Genomic DNA, 16,298 nt, shown 5'->3' on the forward strand with positions numbered 1-16,298 from the left:
TGAGCACACTTCTGAATGCAAACCCAGGGCACCTTTTGACAACAAATACCACAGAACTTTTTTAAAATGCAGATTGAGAGGAAACAGCAGGTGTTGTTAGTCTTTAATATAAGACTCCATTTATGTACCAACAACTCCACTGAATTACAGAAATATACGTTGCAGCGGGATTTGGACACTTCCAATGTGGCGAAAAGTCATTTGGAGGTTTTGCCGTCTTCAAATTTTCAATGGTTATGCATGCCCAGTACTAGTGGCATGAAACATAATGAAAATACTATGACTCTGCTGAAACACAATGTACCAGGACAAACAACGAGACCTGCTCCATTTTTTAAGCATCAGCTTTGCTTGAAATGTTGTGAACTGCCAAACAGCTTAATAATGGATAAGATATGTCCCTTAGTGATCTCTGCCTTTCCTCAATACCTAGAAAAATGAGCGATTTAGCAGAAGTACTACAAGAAGATGCATGACAAGGCACAATTAATTCATGTAAATGTCGCATCTTTCAGTAAATATAACTTGCTGCTGTCACTGTTAAGCAAATTTGATTCTGTAACAGCTGAACATCAACAGCAGCACCTTTTGATGATACTTTGAGTGGGTGTTAGCCAGATGAGGATGGTGTTTAAGAGTTCCACATCAATTAGTAACTATGAAATTAACCAGGAAGTCCATGTAGTTGGAACTGGGTTACCATTTCAGTTCCTATTTGTCACTATTCAAATTAGCAAACCCTGCTGCCAGTTTATTACAAAACATCTGCACAACAGGGGTCTTTTTTTTTTTTTCACAAAACAGATGCTGTCTTAATTATTAGTAAAAATATTATCAAGAAATATGTGCATTCACGACAGCTCCTGTTTGTAAAAATATCACAAAGAAATACAAGAATAATATGATAAACTTCTCATAATGTCAGCTGCCATCGTGCAAAATATTGGTGGTGGTGATAATTACAATAGTTGAAGTTTGCCACTTAATGTTGGCTACTAACAATGTTACAGATGACATTTCATGGCAAATTAAAACTGTGTGCCAAACAGAGAATCTAACTCTGAAGCTTTGCCTTTGGCAGGAAGTGCTCTTCAACTGAACTGAGCTATCCAAGCACGACCCATGACCTGTACTTTCAGCTTCACTTCCACTAATTCGTCATCTCCTACCTTACTAACTTCACAGAAGTTCTCTCGTGAAATTTGTGGGACCAGCGCTCCTGGAAGAAACGATACTGTGGGGACATGGTGGAGCTACAGCTTCTGAGATGTTCCCAGAATAAACTTTCCACTCTGCAGCGAAGTGCGTGTTGATACGAAACTTGCCGACAGATTAAGTGGAAGTGAAGCTGTGTGAATGGGGTGTACGTCCTGCTTGGGTAGCTCAATTAGTAGAGCACATGCACATGAAAGGTTAAGGACTCAAGTTCGAGTCTCGATCAGGCACACAATTTTAAATTGCCAGGAAGTTTTAAGATCAGTGGACACTTCACTGTGGAGTGAAACATTCATTGTGGTGATGTTACATGTGTTGTGCCAGTACAGCAGCACTACTCTTAAGTTAATTTAATTCTATACATACAGCTAAATCCAACTGTTCTGTGAACGTATTTCCTCTATGACACTTTGGATATTTGTATGCATTTACAGAGGGGGCTGCAGATATTTCAGTTATTTTATTACACTCACCATCTGTAAAATGACTGGTGTGATGTGAACTGCTATGAGTACACAACTGAAATAACTTCTCATTTGGTCTTCTGTTGGAAATTTTATAAAATGATGCAATTTGTGTAATACAACAAACATGTCAACAATTTCTATAGAGCTGTTTTCCCAACATAAGTTCTCAAATTGGCGCTGAACCATTTGTAAATCAATCCACAGTAAATTTGGTGCCTAAAATTATGGTACATGTATTCTCATTCTGTAACCACTGGCATATTTACCTTTACTTTTACAATCAATGGAATTTCCTTAATGTTGAACTAAAATTAATTAATAATCATGTATCTTAAAATTAATTGGCGGGAAATGTAACACCACCTTTGAAAAGATAATATAGTATATTCAGCGACGCACCTGGCGTATTCCTGCGGGTACGGTGAGGAATACCAGGTCTGTATCTCATACTGGCCAAATTCAATAGCAGCAGGGCACCTCTGCTGGGCTGCTGCTGTTGAAGGAGAAACTACTCCACTAGATGTGGCTGGTGCATCCACATTAGGTAATACCGCTGGTGTTGCCTAGAAGAAAATTCAATATGTTAACAATATATGTGGAAAGACTTAATACTTAGAAATGAAGTGGAAACTGGAGTATAACAGTTACTGAAGTATGTCATGAAATAACAGATACAAAATATTTCATCTTTCTATCTCTGAAGAACACTGTTGTTATTAAATTCTCCTCCCGAAAAAGCCCTGAAGGCCCAGTACCGGCCAGCCGCCGTCTCATCCTCAGCCCATAGACGTCACTGGATGTGGATATGGAGGCGCATGTAGTCAGCACACTGCTCTCCCATCCGTATGTCAGTTTCCGAGACCGGAGCCAATACTTCTCAATCATGAAGCTCCTCAATTTGCCTCACAACGGCTGAGTGCACCCCGCTTGCCAACAGCACTCGGCAGACCAGATGGTCAGCCATCCCAGCCCGAAAGTGCTTAACTTCAGTGATCTGATGGGAACTAGTGTTACCACTGCAGTAAGGACGTTGGCCCTGTTATTATTAGATAGTATTTAATTCTACACATAAGCAGATCTTCATACTTTCTCTTTCATTGCCTTGTGAAGAATGCCTGTCAAGTTTTAAGAATCAGAGAAATTTAAGTAGCTGCTGCTTGCAGAAGAAGATGGGACAGATGACAGTAATTTCAACATGTTACTGCACAGCAGAATTGTAGCAAATAATCAGGGACTCAACCTGGTATGAGGACATGATAAACACGGCATACTGGAAAAATTTCAATAAAGCCTGGAAAAACGAACAAGTTCAAGATTTAAATAAGGCGGTGAAGCATGCTTCCACGACTCAATTTCTTTACACTTCACTTACATGACACTTGACATACCGCTTTCCTCAACAGTTAAAGGTCCTGTCTCAATTATGTTACACACTATGGTAAGCTGTATTATGCTATGTTGCTACCGATAATGATGTTTATGCAAGTTCCATGTTCTCAGCACACTATGGGTCAGGGGAAGGCTTTGAGCAGCAATAAGAGTCCAAAGAACATCCTGACTCACCATGTGATTCAGGTAGGAAGAAGAAGGCATGAAAATACTTTTTACTGTGAGGACAAGCATAGTCACGTAAGAACCAAGAGAAGGATCACCGAGGTCTACCAAGAGAAACATCACTGAGGCCTCTTTGTCTTGAATTCTCCAAACACACGATCACCGCCACATTTTAATACATTTATTGCAGAGATTATTGATCAACAGATTTAATTTCCTTTTCTTCCCAGTAAACATTTGCTGTAAAGTGGCATCCATCTATGAACAGAGATGTCTCCTGACATGTAATCTGCTGTCCATTTACAGCACACACTGCAAAATTCTCCTTCCAATTACAAATGGTGAACAATATTCCTAGTTTACTGGATATCAGGTCTGCCCATTACGCAAACCCAAACATGTTTCAGCACCTTTATGGAACAATCATTGGGTTCATATGAAAAACAGTTGTTTGCAAAACTGGTGGATGCGATATCCAGTAATTTTGTCTGTGCATGGCTACTGCAAGAGCTGCAAATCCAAAGAAGATTATGTCGGTATTGTACAATCATATTTCTTTGACAAAGAAATATCAAGCATTCGTCAAATTTCTTTGACAAAGATCTTTGACGTGGCACTAAAAAGGGGTATTAGACTGTCGTCATATTTTTTGTCAAATTTCAAGATGACGGACAACAATTTCTTATTATGCGGTGCAGCTGCTAGTACTACAATAGGATTGTGTGCTTATCTGGAAAAAAAGGGGCGGAAAAAAAAGGAAACGTACTTGGATGAAGCCATAGGTACTATGTCAAGATAGTAAAAGCATTCAGCAAAATTTGTTACAAGAGCTGCAAGTGGGGATGTCAAGCCTTATATACAAATTTCTTACAAATGGATGAGAGTGTATTTCAGTATTTGCTCAGTAAAGTGGCTTCTCATATTACAAAACAGAATACTCTCTTGAGAAATGCTATATGTGCACAAGACAGGCTAACTGTGATTTCTTGATGCAGGAAAGAGCTACTTTAGTTTACAAAACAGCAATCTAATATCACATTGCACTTTAACCAAAATAATTCTAGAAATGTGTGAAGCGATTAACTGAAGAGGGAATATGTGAAAGTAAATAAATGTTTAGTACACTATATGGGCATAAGAGCTATTTTACTTTTGAATAATTTAATTATGGAATTAGTGTTCCAGCAACTACAAAATTAATAAAAAGTACTAAACAGATGACCCACTTTTTAACTTGTGGCATCCAGAGTTAAAAAACAGACAACATAGAATGGAAAGCTTTATTATTATTATTATTATTATTATTGTGGAGTGTGACTGCATCCTCTATTCTGGCTTGCTGAAAAGTTTCCAGATGTAGAGGTGGATGGCGGTAGTTGTGATTGTGGACATGAAGTCACCTGCAGCATATTTCACCTGCCCATCAACACACAATTAATAGCATGCACTGCGCCCCTTGCTCACCGCCCACTTTAGTCGAAGCAAGTTTATTAAAAAGAGACTAAGGAACACACAATCTTTGAAGCCATGTTTACAAACACACTACACAAAGACATCAAATACACGTAGTGATGCCCACGTTCCAAGCGGTTGTGTTTAACTTTGCAGTGAACAGAAGACAAACAACTTTTATGATAAAACCAACAGCGAGGCCCTAGATTTGATCATATTTATTTGACAAAAGGTGAGATTTGACAGAGTTCCGTATTACACCATCAAATTTCTTTGACATATCAAAACTGACAAATATGACAGTGTCATACACCAGCCTTAGTAGTATCCCTATAGTTTATCCCTTGTGGATACACCACATTCACAAATCTTAACATCAAATACTGGCCAACAGAGCAGTCTGTAAACTTTATGCATCATTGTTTGACAATGTGAATGTCAAATATGTGTTTTGCACTTAATCTAGAAAATGAATATCCTAGTTGTTTACCCTCACTAACAGCACCATCAGCTGCCCCATTCTAAACCTTATGTTCAAGTATAGATAGTGTAATGCACATTTTATGTTGGAGCAGTTCCACTGTGCAAAAATGTGTGGGTAAACTGCTCTGTCTCCCTCTCCTCTCCCACCCGCCCCCCCCTTTCCGAGTTACTTTAATTATGATGACATAAGAATTCTGATAATATATTGGAATACTATTTAAAAAAAAAACAGCAAAATATAACCACAAGAAACCACTGAGTCCATAACAGTTTCAACTATTTGATCACTTTGTTTATTGTGGCTGGTTGCCGACATCTCTCAGTCACTTGTGATTTATCTGTATCTTACGGAAGTCAGTAACTTTAGTCATACCACATAACAGAAACAAATTGGCTTTTTTTTAATTAAAAAGAAAACTATTAATTAAGCTTGCAGAAGTATACTGACAAAGATTAATAATTCAAAACTGCTGGTAATTAAATACACAATAAAGCACATGAAATTGGTACTAATGCACAAATCAGTATTACTTACTGAATTTGCTCTTTCACGAGTTTCTTTGTATAACGTCACATCCTTCTGTGTAACACCTGGAGGAAGTGTCTTAGGTTCAGGAACAACTTCATCTGAAATAGAAACATACAGTCCTGTTAACCACGGCATACATGTACAATTACATTAACATGAGACAACATAAAAATTTACATCTAAGTATATCATTCTGGAAGTTTTGAGAAACAGTGGTTTCCAGTCCACTGCTATGTGCTCAAGGCTGACTTTCCATTACAGAACCAAATTTAATATATTATAATTTCAACAAGATTGGGCATTAAATGCGGTAGAAAGGTCTGAACTGTCATGATCAACAGAATATCAGATACTGTCATGAACAACAGAATATCAGTGGCTCTTCTCACAGTCATGTATTTGTTTGTGAGTGTTACGTTGTGATTTTCAGGTACCCTTGACTCTTAATGCTTCAACTGTCTTTCTCCAGCAGCTCTAATGCTCTGATTGATAACCTAATTAGAGCTGGGAAGCTAAAACTCTCAACTTCCCGCATTTCTTTGAGCGATTTCATTTCATTACTTTGTTAGTCACACTGGCTCACTAATTTAGAAATGAAAGAACTTTTTCTGAAAAATCAATGTGCACACTTATCAACAGGCATTACAAATGCAAGTATGTTATGTATTCAGAGAATGACTTAGGGAACTGCTCATTGTACCCACATTTGCATCTGAAGGTATTCGAACTGACAACCATCTCTCAGATCTGCTAAGAGTTTTTTATGTCACAATAGTTTGTGGTCAGTGAATACCACACCGCCTACCTCAGCAACAATGGCTTAGTGTTGGAAACAGTGGCAACAAATTCTTGCTGGGTGTAACTCTAGTGCATCAAGTAGTACATCAAACTCAGTTTCATGGTAGCAAGGAATGTGCTCTTTCTTCACTCTTAAGGGGGTGCAGTGGCTGCCCCCAACCATGTTAAAGGATTTTAGGATAGTGATATTGAAGACAGATTTATTGGAAAGTGTTTCTTAAGCTTTCTGACAGGAAGGAGATGGAGAAACTCTCACCACAACATCATGCATGCTCACACTGTAGCAATATGAGCATTTAACGAGTTATCTCAAATCCATCTACATTCAATACATTCCAGAGTCAAAATTTTATTTCCTCCTTTCTCAAAAACAATAGCTGTTTGTTTCTGGAGTGTGCCTGAACAATGCTCTCAATATGACATCATGGGGTTGTCACTTGCTGGTCTGAGGAGGGGCACAAATGCATTTCTAAAATAGAAGGATACTCTGGAAAGATGCAGAAATGTTCTTTGCTTTCCCAAAACTTCCAGCATTCTTAATTTCCTTACTATTCTTTTTTATTTTCCCCAATGACCATAACAAAGGAAAGGTTAAAAAAATTAAAACTACAAAAACACATGGAAATAATGATATTTTAATGAACAGAAACTCTTAGATGTAAATAAGGAACCCAATTATAACTTCTACATTCAGTTTCAAAACAACTTATCTTTATGATCTGAATTTCATTTCTCGAGATAAAATATGATGCTTAAATTCTGCAAACACACAAATAAAAAGTCAAATATATCAACTAAGTGAATTGTTGGCTGTTTTGAATGAATGCACACTGCAAAATTTGTGTGTGTGTCAAACTTAGTAAATGCTGATTCATACCAAGGTTATGTGGCAAATTGATTACAAATTACTCTCACTAAATATCTATTTTTACACTTCAAGAATGTTATCTATTCAATCTCATTGCTTAAAATGACAGTTTTTTTATTATATGGTAAAAACTGAACAGACTTAACTACAGTACAACATAAACTGCAACATTAAATGCTGTTAATACTGAAAAGGATTGCCTCATTAATGGCTACTAAGCAGTTGAAATTAAGACACTGAAGGTACTATCATATTATTACTAAAGCTTTTGATTTTTAAAGTGCAAACAAAATTTTCCATTCTGATGTTTCAAGTTATGAATGGTTAACAGATCAATAAACTCAATCGTAAATAAAATTCTCAGTCCCTGACACTATAAAGTCTAATTTCACCAATAGAATGATAATACTAAATATGTAGGACTACTTGCTCCACAACAGATTATTATTCTTCTCCTGATATTCCCATCACACGAAAAACTGTTTTTGACATAGGATGCTACATAGGATTAATAAAAAGAAATTGAATGTTTTTAAATATATAAATTACAGCAATATTTATATCTATTAATGGCCTGTATGCCACTTAATAATCTACAACAGTTTAACTGATTACTGTATTAAGGACTAATTTAACTAATTTCAGTGCAGGTACTGGTGGTATATTTTGGAGAATAGGTGCCAGCAAGCAGCATTTATTTTAGTACAGTGAAAGTGAATTATTTATGTAAGGCGAGGGTGAAATGTTAAAGAAGAGTTAGACCATTCGCCACATACTGAACATGCAAAATCATCTAATCGCTGAAATGTGTACTCATAACTGGACAAAGAAGCACAAATTCGGGAAGCAAATTTGACCCAATCAAAAATATGAGAAATGAAAGCAATAAACCCAGTGCGTGCACACTCTTGTACATACACATTGCACATTGTGTGTATCAGAGAGAGAGAGAGAGAGAGAGAGAGAGAGAGAGAGAGAGAGAGAGAGAGAGAGAGAGAGGCACACATACATCAATGCAAGCATGCCAAAATGCATGCTCACACACATATGTGCACACAATCACACATCCATACCAAACATACACTTATTATCAGACTTCAAATAGTAACTGGTAAGTGATAACAATGGATTGAAAAACTCCTTGTTGATATATAGAAGCCCCCTGAACCCTGCAAAGCAGAACAGCTTCTACCTATACCTTTCCTCAATAATCAAGTAATATCAAGAAAGAAAGTGCCGATCCACATTTAAAGCAGACAAGTCAAGCCACGCCAAGTACGAGCACAGGGAAGAGATTACTTTTTTTCTTTCTGTTTTTGTTATCAAATCTGCCAGCCAGCACCCAGTCAAGTGACCTTCCTCCCCATCTTTCCCATTTAGTGGATAATTGTGGAAAGGATTACGATTTCTACAATGCCACCGCACACCACAACATGCTAGGGTATTCAAAACATACACACACAGTACCATTCCGCTCCAAGACTCCATTCACTCCTTGCAGGGAGAACTTTGCTTGCACTTCTATGTGATAAATAAAAGGGTTTTTCTCCAAGCAAGTAAGTTTTACAGGGGAGAGTAAGTGAATTACAAGAAGCAGGAGGCTAAATAAACCCGCAGTAGGAATGGTGGGTTTCTTACCCGTCTGCTTGTGTGGCAGCACGATGGATGTGGATGGCACTGGTACTGGATGGTATCTGTGGTGGTGATGGTGGTAGCGATGGTGGGTTTGGGTGGCTTCCTCTGAGAGATGACGTTTTCTCAATTTTGGGTCCTCCTGAGAATGTTGAGAAGGCTGAGACAATGATGGTTGGAGAAAGGGAAAAGGGAGAGTATGTCCCACCATATATCCAAACAATCCTAAGCCAGACATAAGACCACCTTCAAAGAAAGCACCTCCTTTCAGCATTCTTCGTCTCTCTTGTTCTAAGCTCTTGCTACTGACAGCTGTCTTCACTAAACGAGATGGTGTCATTTGACTCCATGTAGAAGAAACGGATGCAGCTGAAGAATGTTCAGAATCACTGCTGGGTGCAAAAATACCAAGTCTGGCAAATTTTCTACTACTGGAAGGTACACTCACTGGAGGTAACACAGGTGAGACAGAAGCTGTAGAGTCACGCTGGAAAGCTGAATTTTGTTTACTTGGACCTGTAACACTTTGTTTAGGGGAGACACCATCTGATCTTGTACTGGCAAGTGATTTTTTGACATCTCTTGTTGTATTGACAAAAGCCGTATCATTTCGGGCAGTCTCAAGGGTAGCCCTTTTTGTTTCATGTGACAGAACTTCTTTATCTTCAGGCTTTGGTTGTACTTTTTCTTTATTGTCCTTCTTCCGCCTACTGAGACTATAGTTCACATTACCCACAGTCCGTTTTCTGTTGTGAGAAGGTGCTGTAAATAAATGACTCAGCCCATCAAACAGACCCTTTAACTGCCCAAACCCAGGTTGTACTCTGTAAGCACTTGTCGATGTCCTCTTTTCATGTGAGGAAGTTTCTTGTCTAAGTGGTGTGACTTGCTTCAAGCAGCTGGCTATAGACGTGTTTGCCGACTGCTTCTTATCATCAACATTTGTTCTCCCATGAAACGATGGCAACTTGGGCTCTACAGGTCCAGCAAGTTTTGTACTGGATGGTTCTTTCTTATCTTCTTTTGAAGCTGCAGCAGCTGTTGCTGCGGCAGTTGCGGCTGCAGCAGCTGCAGCAAAACCCCAAGGAGGGCTGCTGGAAGGTGCACAGCTTCTGATACTTGTTGTGGATGGGACACTGGTAATTGGGGACAGGAAAGTCCTAGAAGGCCTGGGCCTCTGCACACTCTGAGGTGACGGGTGAAACAGAGAGGTACTAACTTTCACTCTGCTTGCCTGTGGTGAGGCACTAAGGGCACCTACTGCGCTGGCTGGACTTTTACCCTTCTCTGTGCTCGAGCCTCCTGAGTCTGACTCATCCTCACTACTACTACTGCTGCTGCTGCTGCTGCTGCTACTGCTGCTGCTGTTGCTACTACTGCTACTGCTACTGGTACAGTGTCCTCCTACAACTGGCCCCACACTGACTTTCTGGGTAACAGACATTGCTCCTGTGCCCTGATGCTGAGATGCTACCCGTTTCGATTTGTGAACAGCATAAAATGCACTAGAACGGAAAAATTTCTGCTTCTCCTTAGAGATCCGATCATTTTTTTCTTCAAGCCTGTTCTGTTCCCTACTGCTTTGTTCCCCAGGCCCTGAGGATAGGTGTGGACCACCACCGCAGCCACCAGATGATTGAGAGAGGAAGGAAGAGGAGTAACAGCTGGTAGCGGCTGTGTCATTACCCTCCTCTGAGCCAGAGCTCGAGTCGTTAGCGGGAGACTGATCAGATACACGTTTTCCTTTCTTGCTGGGGGTAGCAGTACTTCCAGCAGGTTCTTTCGTGGCCCGAACACCTGCCAATAACCTGAAACAACAACACAAATTCAAAGTATTTTGAAAGGTATAACAGCAATTAACAATGAAATCTGGCAGAGTTCACACTTACGTGACAACTGATTTAAGCAAAGAAGAAATTGCAGTTTCTTCCATAGAGAAACAGAATTAGTGTAGCACTGCTTCACTAATTTGGTAGAAGATACTTGCTAATCAGTGGCAAGCTGTAGGGAAAAAAAGGCCTAGTGCCCCATCACAGATGTTTTCCCAATTTGTGTTTCTATGGTGTGTGTGTGTGTGTGTGTGTGTGTGTGTGTGTGTGTGTGTGTGTGTAGGGTGAAGGGGGAGATAACGAAAGTGCTGGCAGGTCGATAGACACACAAACAAACACAAACATACACACGAAATTCTAGCTTTCGCAACAAACGGTTGCTTCATCAGGAAAGAGGGAAGGAGAGGGAAAGACGAAAGGATGTGGGTTTTAAGGGAGAGGGTAAGGAGTCATTCCAATTCCGGGAGCGGAAAGACTTACCTTAGGGGGAAAAAAAGGACAGGTATACACTAGCACACAAACACATATATCCATCCGCACATACACAGACACAAGCAGACATTTGTAAAGGCAAAGAAAAGAGTTTGGGCAGAGATGTCAGTCGAGGCGGAAGTACAGAGGCAAAGATGTTGTTGAAAGACAGGTGAGGTATGAGCGGCAGCAAATTGAAATTAGCAGAGTGAGGCCTGTCGGATAACGAGAAGAGAGGATATACTGAAGGGCAAGTTCCCATCTCCGGAGTTCTGACTGGTTGGTGTTAATGGGAAGTATCCAGATAACCCGGACGGTGTAACACTGTGCCAAGATGTACTGGCCGTGCACCAAGGCATGTTTAGCCACAGGGTGATCCTCATTACCAACAAACACTGTCTGCCTGTGTCCATTCATGCGAATGGACAGTTTGTTGCTGGTCATCCCCACATAGAAAGCTTCACAGTGTAGGCAGGTCAGCTGGTAAATCACGTGGGTGCTTTCACACGGGGCTCTGCCTTTGATCGTGTACACCTTCCGGGTTACAGGACTGGAGTAGGTGGTGGCGGGAGGGTGCATGGGACAGGTTTTACACCGGGGGCGGTTACAAGGGTAGGAGCCAGAGGGTACGGAAGGTGGTTTGGGGATTTCATAGGGATGAACTAAGAGGTTACGAAGGTTAGGTGGACGGCGGAAAGACACTCTTGGTGGAGTGGGGAGGATTTCATGAAGGATGGATCTCATTTCAGGGCAGGATTTGAGGAAGTCGTATCCCTGCTGGAGAGCCACATTCAGAGTCTGATCCAGTCCTGGAACGTATCCTGTCACAAGTGGGGCACTTTTGGGGTTCTTCTGTGGGAGGTTCTGGGTTTGAGGATATGAAGTGGCTCTGGTTATTTGCTTCTGTACCAGGTCAGGAGGGTAGTTGCGGGATGCGAAAGCTGTTTTCAGGTTGTTGGTGTAATGGTTCAGGGATTCCGGAGTGGAGCAGATTCGTTTGCCACGAAGACCTAGGCTGTAGGGAAGGGACCGTTTGATGTGGAATGGGTGGCAGCTGTCACAACGGAGGTACTGTTGCTTGTTGGTGGGTTTGATGTGGACGGACGTGTGAATGAATATATATATATATATATATATATATATATAAACAGAGGGAAACATTCCACGTGGGAAAAATACATCTAAAAACAAAGATGATGTGACTTACCAAACGAAAGCGCTGGCAGGTCGATAGACACACAAACAAACACAAACATACACACAAAATTCAAGCTTTCGCAACAAACTGTTGCCTCATCAGGAAAGAGGGAAGGAGAGGGAAAGACGAAAGGATGTGGGTTTTAAGGGAGAGGGTAAGGAGTCATTCCAATCCCGGGAGCGGAAAGACTTACCTTAGGGGGAAAAAAGGACAGGTATACACTTGCACACACACACATATACCTGTCCTTTTTTCCCCCTAAGGTAAGTCTTTCCGCTCACGGGATTGGAATGACTCCTTACCCTCTCCCTTAAAACCCACATCCTTTCGTCTTTCCCTCTCCTTCCCTCTTTCCTGATGAGGCAACAGTTTGTTGCGAAAGCTTGAATTTTGTGTGTATATTTGTGTTTGTTTGTGTGTCTATCGACCTGCCAGCGCTTTTGTTTGGTAAGTCTCATCATCTTTTTTTAGATATATTTTTTCCACGTGGAATGTTTCCCTCTGTTATATATATATATATATATATAGACACACACACACACACACACACTGGAAACTAGCACAGCTTTCCGTCTTGTTTATGTACCTCCAATGCCTCGACAACTATACTATTCAGTAAGTTTTTACCTTCACTCCTTAAATAATTTGCAGCTGCCCCCCCCCCCCCTCTCTCTCTCTCTCTGGGTGGTATGTGAGGTACTTGGTATAGTTTTAGTAGCATCCACGTAACCTCTTTAATCAATAGGAAAATACATAACAGATGAATAGCCATTAAGCCAAAGAAACAACACTGGAAATTATTAACAAGGAACTGTTACTCTCTTACTCAACTTTAGACTTCTGGCTGCTTTGTTTTAGCCTACAGTAGCCTATAAAATCTATGGTTTTCTATCCTTATTATAAAAAATGCATTGTACTTTGTAATCCATTTAGTGAGCCATAGTATCTCAAAATAATGGATAATACATGGTGTGCAATAAAATTACAGTGATATTTTTCACAAGACATATGCCATACAAAATCGCAGCCCTGATGGAGTAACTGATTTGTAGGCAGTCACATTTACTATGTCTCCCCTCCCAGAGGTTACATACAGTCAATGAACTTTCGTAACCAGTGTGGCTTCTTTAACTCCATAACACGAAAAATTGTTCATCTTGTATACCCATGTATTTTCTTCAAAAGAGCAAACACGAATGTTAGTCAAGATCTCAATTTAACTGCAAATTTCTTAAACGTTTTTTGCATGTATTTCACAGAGTACAGCACTGAAAGCCGAAGAGGAGTGCATTTCCTAATGCACAAATACTGGTAAAGCTTTGTTTAGCTCAACAAGCAACCCAAAATTTAGAAACACTCTGGATAGCAAAATGTAAATGTAAATTAGCACAGTGGCAACATGTACATATTAAGTGTGACACTGAATTTATCTTAACTCTTTGGAAATGAATATGAGATTAAATAAAATATGAAGTGATATGAATTTTTAAGTGCCTTATCAAACGCCTCACATCAAATAAAAAGTTCAACATGAGCATCTACAGTTATGCTACACCAGTAACACACTACCAACCCACCCTATCTCTTATTGATATTAAAGAAACATATGAAACATACAAACTTTTATTTAATAAAATATTCTGCTGCACTTCAAAACAACTTACACAAAGCAAACAATGGACCACAAAAAACCACTGACTGATTAAATTGCACAACACACAATTACTGCAAGCAATGAAAACTGAATAAATATTAAATAAAATTTCTTAAAAACATTTTGTTGCCATGGTATGGCTAATGAAGGAAGCGTGCAAAGTAATTTCTGTAGCACTCAGGATAATTGTCACTTTTAGACATTCTGTGTTTTGCTGTCCCACAGGCCTATTTACCAAATACAGTTTTCATTTTACCCACTTTTTAAATTGCTCTACTAAATTCACATTCTCAATATTTAACATCCTGCAACACTTATATAAAAGATTCTCTTCGTCTCCAGATTAGAAAGCAATAGTGGCAGGGGGAGATCCAAATGCAGATCAAGGGTAAGTGTCTCTCACCTGTAATTTTTTATGTCTCTTGTTTTTTCTCTGACTTTGGAGTACTTCTTTATAACACTGCTGGCAACATCAATCTTGCGTGGCTTCTTAATAGTGTGGTGCTGCACTTGCTGTTCCTGATTTTGTTCCGGTTGCTGCTGCTGTTGCTGAGCAAGGCAGTGCCTACACCGCCAAGGACTTTTTGGGCGTCTCTCCGAAGGAGGGTCCAAACAGTCAGCATGATAGCTCCGCTCACAAGAGCAGCAACTCACAAGGCAGAGCTGGAAGAAAGAAAAATAAATCTCCCTCACTTGTTAAGTAATTAGGCTAAATGCAATCACCTAAGAATCTCCAGTAACTCTTGGTGCAGACCACTGAGAAGACAATAAATGATCATACGACACAGTTAATTTACATACCCAATTAAAAACACAATCAGTGTTATCTGTTATTCAACAGCAGTGTGTGCATCCCCATTAATCAAACAACAAAATTGACGCATTTCACAAGAAACAGTTTTCAAATAAAGGGTGTTTATAAATGAATATTGGGGTTTTAACGCTTTATAATACTGATTATAATAAACTTACAGTTATAAATGATACGTGAAATGAAAGAGCAACTCAAACAGTTGTACCAAGAACCTTACAAATGTTCAATGTGAGCACCATTTGTCACACAGCACACATCAAGTCTACAGCCGAGTTCTAATAAGTGTGACTTCAGTGATTGTAGCGACAGCCGCTTCAATCCGGCTTCTTAATTCAGGGAGGTCTGCTGGTAGTGGAGGCACTTACACATAATCCTTGATGCAGCATTCACTCTAATACGCTGTTACAAGTTTCAACAATGTGTGATTATCTACAGTTGTGGATGAGCATCCACTATCATATTCTGCATGGAATTTAGTGGCTAACTGAAAAGCTGCATCTGGTATTTTAGGGAGTCTTTTCTGTCATTGATTTTACATACAAATGAAATACTATGGAATACTGAAGTTAGCTAGGGTAAAGCAACTGGCATAGAGGACAGGAATGGTTTGACGCTCATTAAATTATTTAGATTGATGCCCACTGCACCCAGAGGTACATTTGGTTTATATTTAGGATGGTACAGGATGCCATCTATATAAGCTTCAGTGTTTAAAGTTCTGCTGAGAAATAATTTATATGTTTATTTATACTCACTGACACAATAATATTCATCACTGTCAGCTAATGGAAAATTATGGCTGTAGTAATTTGACTTGTGAAGCAAAGCAGTAGTCATCTTTCCATATGACAGTCTCCAATCCAAATGGATGCAATAGCATAAGCCCATTAAAGATCAGTAACTGTTCACATGTGCTGAAGTGTCCTAAATGCTTAAACAGTGCTCAGAGGAAGGTACCATGTGGTACCTTGCTCCGCCACAACAAGCTTGAACACTGAGTGATAAAAACGAAAATCAAGACACCCATACATCTAAGTTTTATTTCATTTTGGGTACATGTATCTCTATGCACCAAAAATGCTGAAGAAGTACTGTATGGGCAGTTACAGAGACATGGAACTCTTTTTTAAAATTATGGTTTTAGGACGCATAACTGCTATGGTCATAAGCACTCATTCTGCGGCTTAGTGAAGGGTAAAAAACCTAATTTTAAATCGGCAGCAATGGGATCGAAACTCTCAAAGGAGAGAAAGGGAAACTAAAAATGAAAGGAAATCCGAGAGAACTGCTGTTGAAGGGGGGTTGTTTTCCCCGAAAAAGAGCTTCAAATGATG

The 16,298-nt window shown here is 39.6% G+C and overlaps 1 protein-coding gene across 1 annotated transcript in view; it reads right to left on the bottom strand.

Moving 5' to 3' along the window:
• The window catches only part of LOC126237392 (histone acetyltransferase KAT6A-like), a 295,463-nt gene that overhangs the window by 67,912 nt on the left and 211,253 nt on the right, over positions 1-16,298 (bottom strand). The window contains exons 4-7 of the mRNA XM_049947479.1: positions 14,554-14,813; positions 10,685-10,806; positions 5,707-5,798; positions 2,082-2,245 (exon numbers count right to left, since the gene is read on the bottom strand). Coding sequence (XP_049803436.1) covers positions 2,082-2,245; positions 5,707-5,798; positions 10,685-10,806; positions 14,554-14,813 — 638 coding nt within the window. The remainder of the gene's footprint in view (positions 1-2,081; positions 2,246-5,706; positions 5,799-10,684; positions 10,807-14,553; positions 14,814-16,298) is intronic.

The sequence above is a fragment of the Schistocerca nitens genome, chromosome 2 (assembly GCF_023898315.1).
Source record: "Schistocerca nitens isolate TAMUIC-IGC-003100 chromosome 2, iqSchNite1.1, whole genome shotgun sequence".
Lineage (NCBI taxonomy): Eukaryota > Metazoa > Arthropoda > Insecta > Orthoptera > Acrididae > Schistocerca > Schistocerca nitens.